At 34.3% G+C, this 1,999-nt stretch overlaps 1 protein-coding gene across 1 annotated transcript in view; it reads right to left on the bottom strand.

Moving 5' to 3' along the window:
- Positions 1 to 436: 436 nt before the first annotated feature.
- Positions 437 to 1,999, bottom strand: part of LOC109587331 (uncharacterized) — a 7,276-nt gene continuing 5,713 nt past the window's right edge. Inside the window, exons 3-4 of the mRNA XM_020003572.1 lie at positions 650 to 762; positions 437 to 601 (exon numbers count right to left, since the gene is read on the bottom strand). Coding sequence (XP_019859131.1) covers positions 443 to 601; positions 650 to 762 — 272 coding nt within the window. The 3' untranslated portion in view covers positions 437 to 442. The remainder of the gene's footprint in view (positions 602 to 649; positions 763 to 1,999) is intronic.

The following is a 1,999-nucleotide window of genomic DNA, read 5'->3' as shown; positions in this document are numbered from 1 at the left end:
CCAATACATTATGTACATGTAGTTCATTAAACCCAATACATTATGTACATGTAGTTCATTAAACCCAATACATTATGTACATGTAGTTCATTAAACCCAATACATTATGTACATGTAGTTCATTAAACCCAATACATTATGTACATGTAGTTCATTAAACCCAATACATTATGTACATGTAGTTCATTAAACCCAATACATTATGTACATGTAGTTCATTGAACCCAATACATTATGTACATGTAGTTCATTAAATCCAATACATTATGTACATGTAGTTCATTAAACCCAATATATTATGTCAAGAGTGGATTATGTACATGTATCCATACCTGGTTGTTGGTGTTTTTATTAATGGTTGAATATAGTCCAGTAGCACCAGTAGACAGACCCTGTTGAGGTCTATTAACAATACATAATATGATCCATTAAACAATCCTCATTAATCACTGACCTCTCCCTCTCTCTTCAATACAGAGTATTCCTGTACTCCCTCAGGATTATAGGCAGGAGGAACAGGAGGAGGAGTATCATAGTCTTGATTGAGTGTTGAATAAAGTGGACCAGCTCCTTGTTGTTGTTGTTGTTGTTTATTCTTTTTCTATTATACATTATTGTTATTGTATGTCTGGTATTCTGTTTATTATACCTCTCCCTCTCTCTTCAGTTCAGAGTATTCTTGTACTCCATTAGGATTATAGGCTGGTACTGGTGGGGGAGTATCATCATCATCATCACTGGCTCTAAGAACACTGTATTGACCTAGTGAATATTGTATTAATAATAATATATATATGTAATTACTGAGTACCGTATACTGGGATATTTTCGCGTCGCTAAATTTTCGCGAATTTTGCATTTGTAAGATTTCACGAAATAATATTTTCGCGAATAGCCTGTAAACTCCACCACGTTTCAATGGAAATTTAGAATTTCGCGACGGAGCAAAAAACGCGAAATTCGCGAAAATTTGGCTACTCGAAAATTTCCCAGTATACGGTATTTATGTACAGTTTATATATGAATAGAGAGTAATCTATACAATTTTTGAATGGTTAACTTATAAACTTAAACCTGTCTTAAACTGTCAATACTGTATAGCGGGAAATTTTGGAGGGAATTAAATTTGGTGAATTTGGCATTTTGATAGCCATTCACCAAAATAAAATCTGCCATTTTGAGCCATTATACGCATGCTCAATGGCACGTGGCCACTAATTCGCCAATTTAAAAATCTGCCAATCACCAAAATTTAGCAATCTGCCAAATTTTAGTCCTTCCAAAATTTCCCGCCATACGGTATAAACAATTAAACATTTGACTCATTCTAAACAAGCAAGGATATACATGTAGTAGTAACAGTTAATTAATTGAAGTTAACTCCACATGTTGCAATTGTTCTAGTGACTTAGAGAGGCCCCCATGATGTTACATTGAGTATTATGCTCGTGAATATCATTTGCATCACGTTACATTTGTCAATAATCATGTTTTACACAAACTTTTGAGTAACTTTAAAAATTCATAAAAATCCAATTTTGATCGGAATCAGCTCAAACTTGCTACACAACATAAGTACATGTACATGTATCAGAAAATATTATAAAAACTAAGATTTCTCTCCTTAAGAGTTAATAAATAGAAATCAGGCCATTAAAGGGACACGTTCACGGAAATAGAATGCACACGATACTGTAGAGGAAGTAAACATTAAATTGGGCGTGCAACAGATCATTAATTAATAGTTATGACACGTATTTAGACACGTGTAGAGAGTAGAGACAGCAATCAGTCGCAGAACCAGGAGTAGGCATCTGTAGAACACTTCTCTCGAACAGAATAAGCTCTTTTGCCACCCCAAGATACTCTTTTTAGTGAAGAAACACCAGGAATATTTACAAGTAACCACTCGAGTAGCCATTTTGCCTTAATTATTAGGGGCGCAGCCACCCGTTATGAATAGTTATCAACACTAAACGTCATCATTAATGATGTCATC

Source organism: Amphimedon queenslandica, unplaced genomic scaffold (genome assembly GCF_000090795.2).
Source record: "Amphimedon queenslandica unplaced genomic scaffold, v1.1 AMPQUscaffold_12607, whole genome shotgun sequence".
NCBI classification, from domain to species: Eukaryota; Metazoa; Porifera; class Demospongiae; order Haplosclerida; family Niphatidae; genus Amphimedon; species Amphimedon queenslandica.
This window is presented reverse-complemented; position numbering and strand designations above follow the sequence as displayed.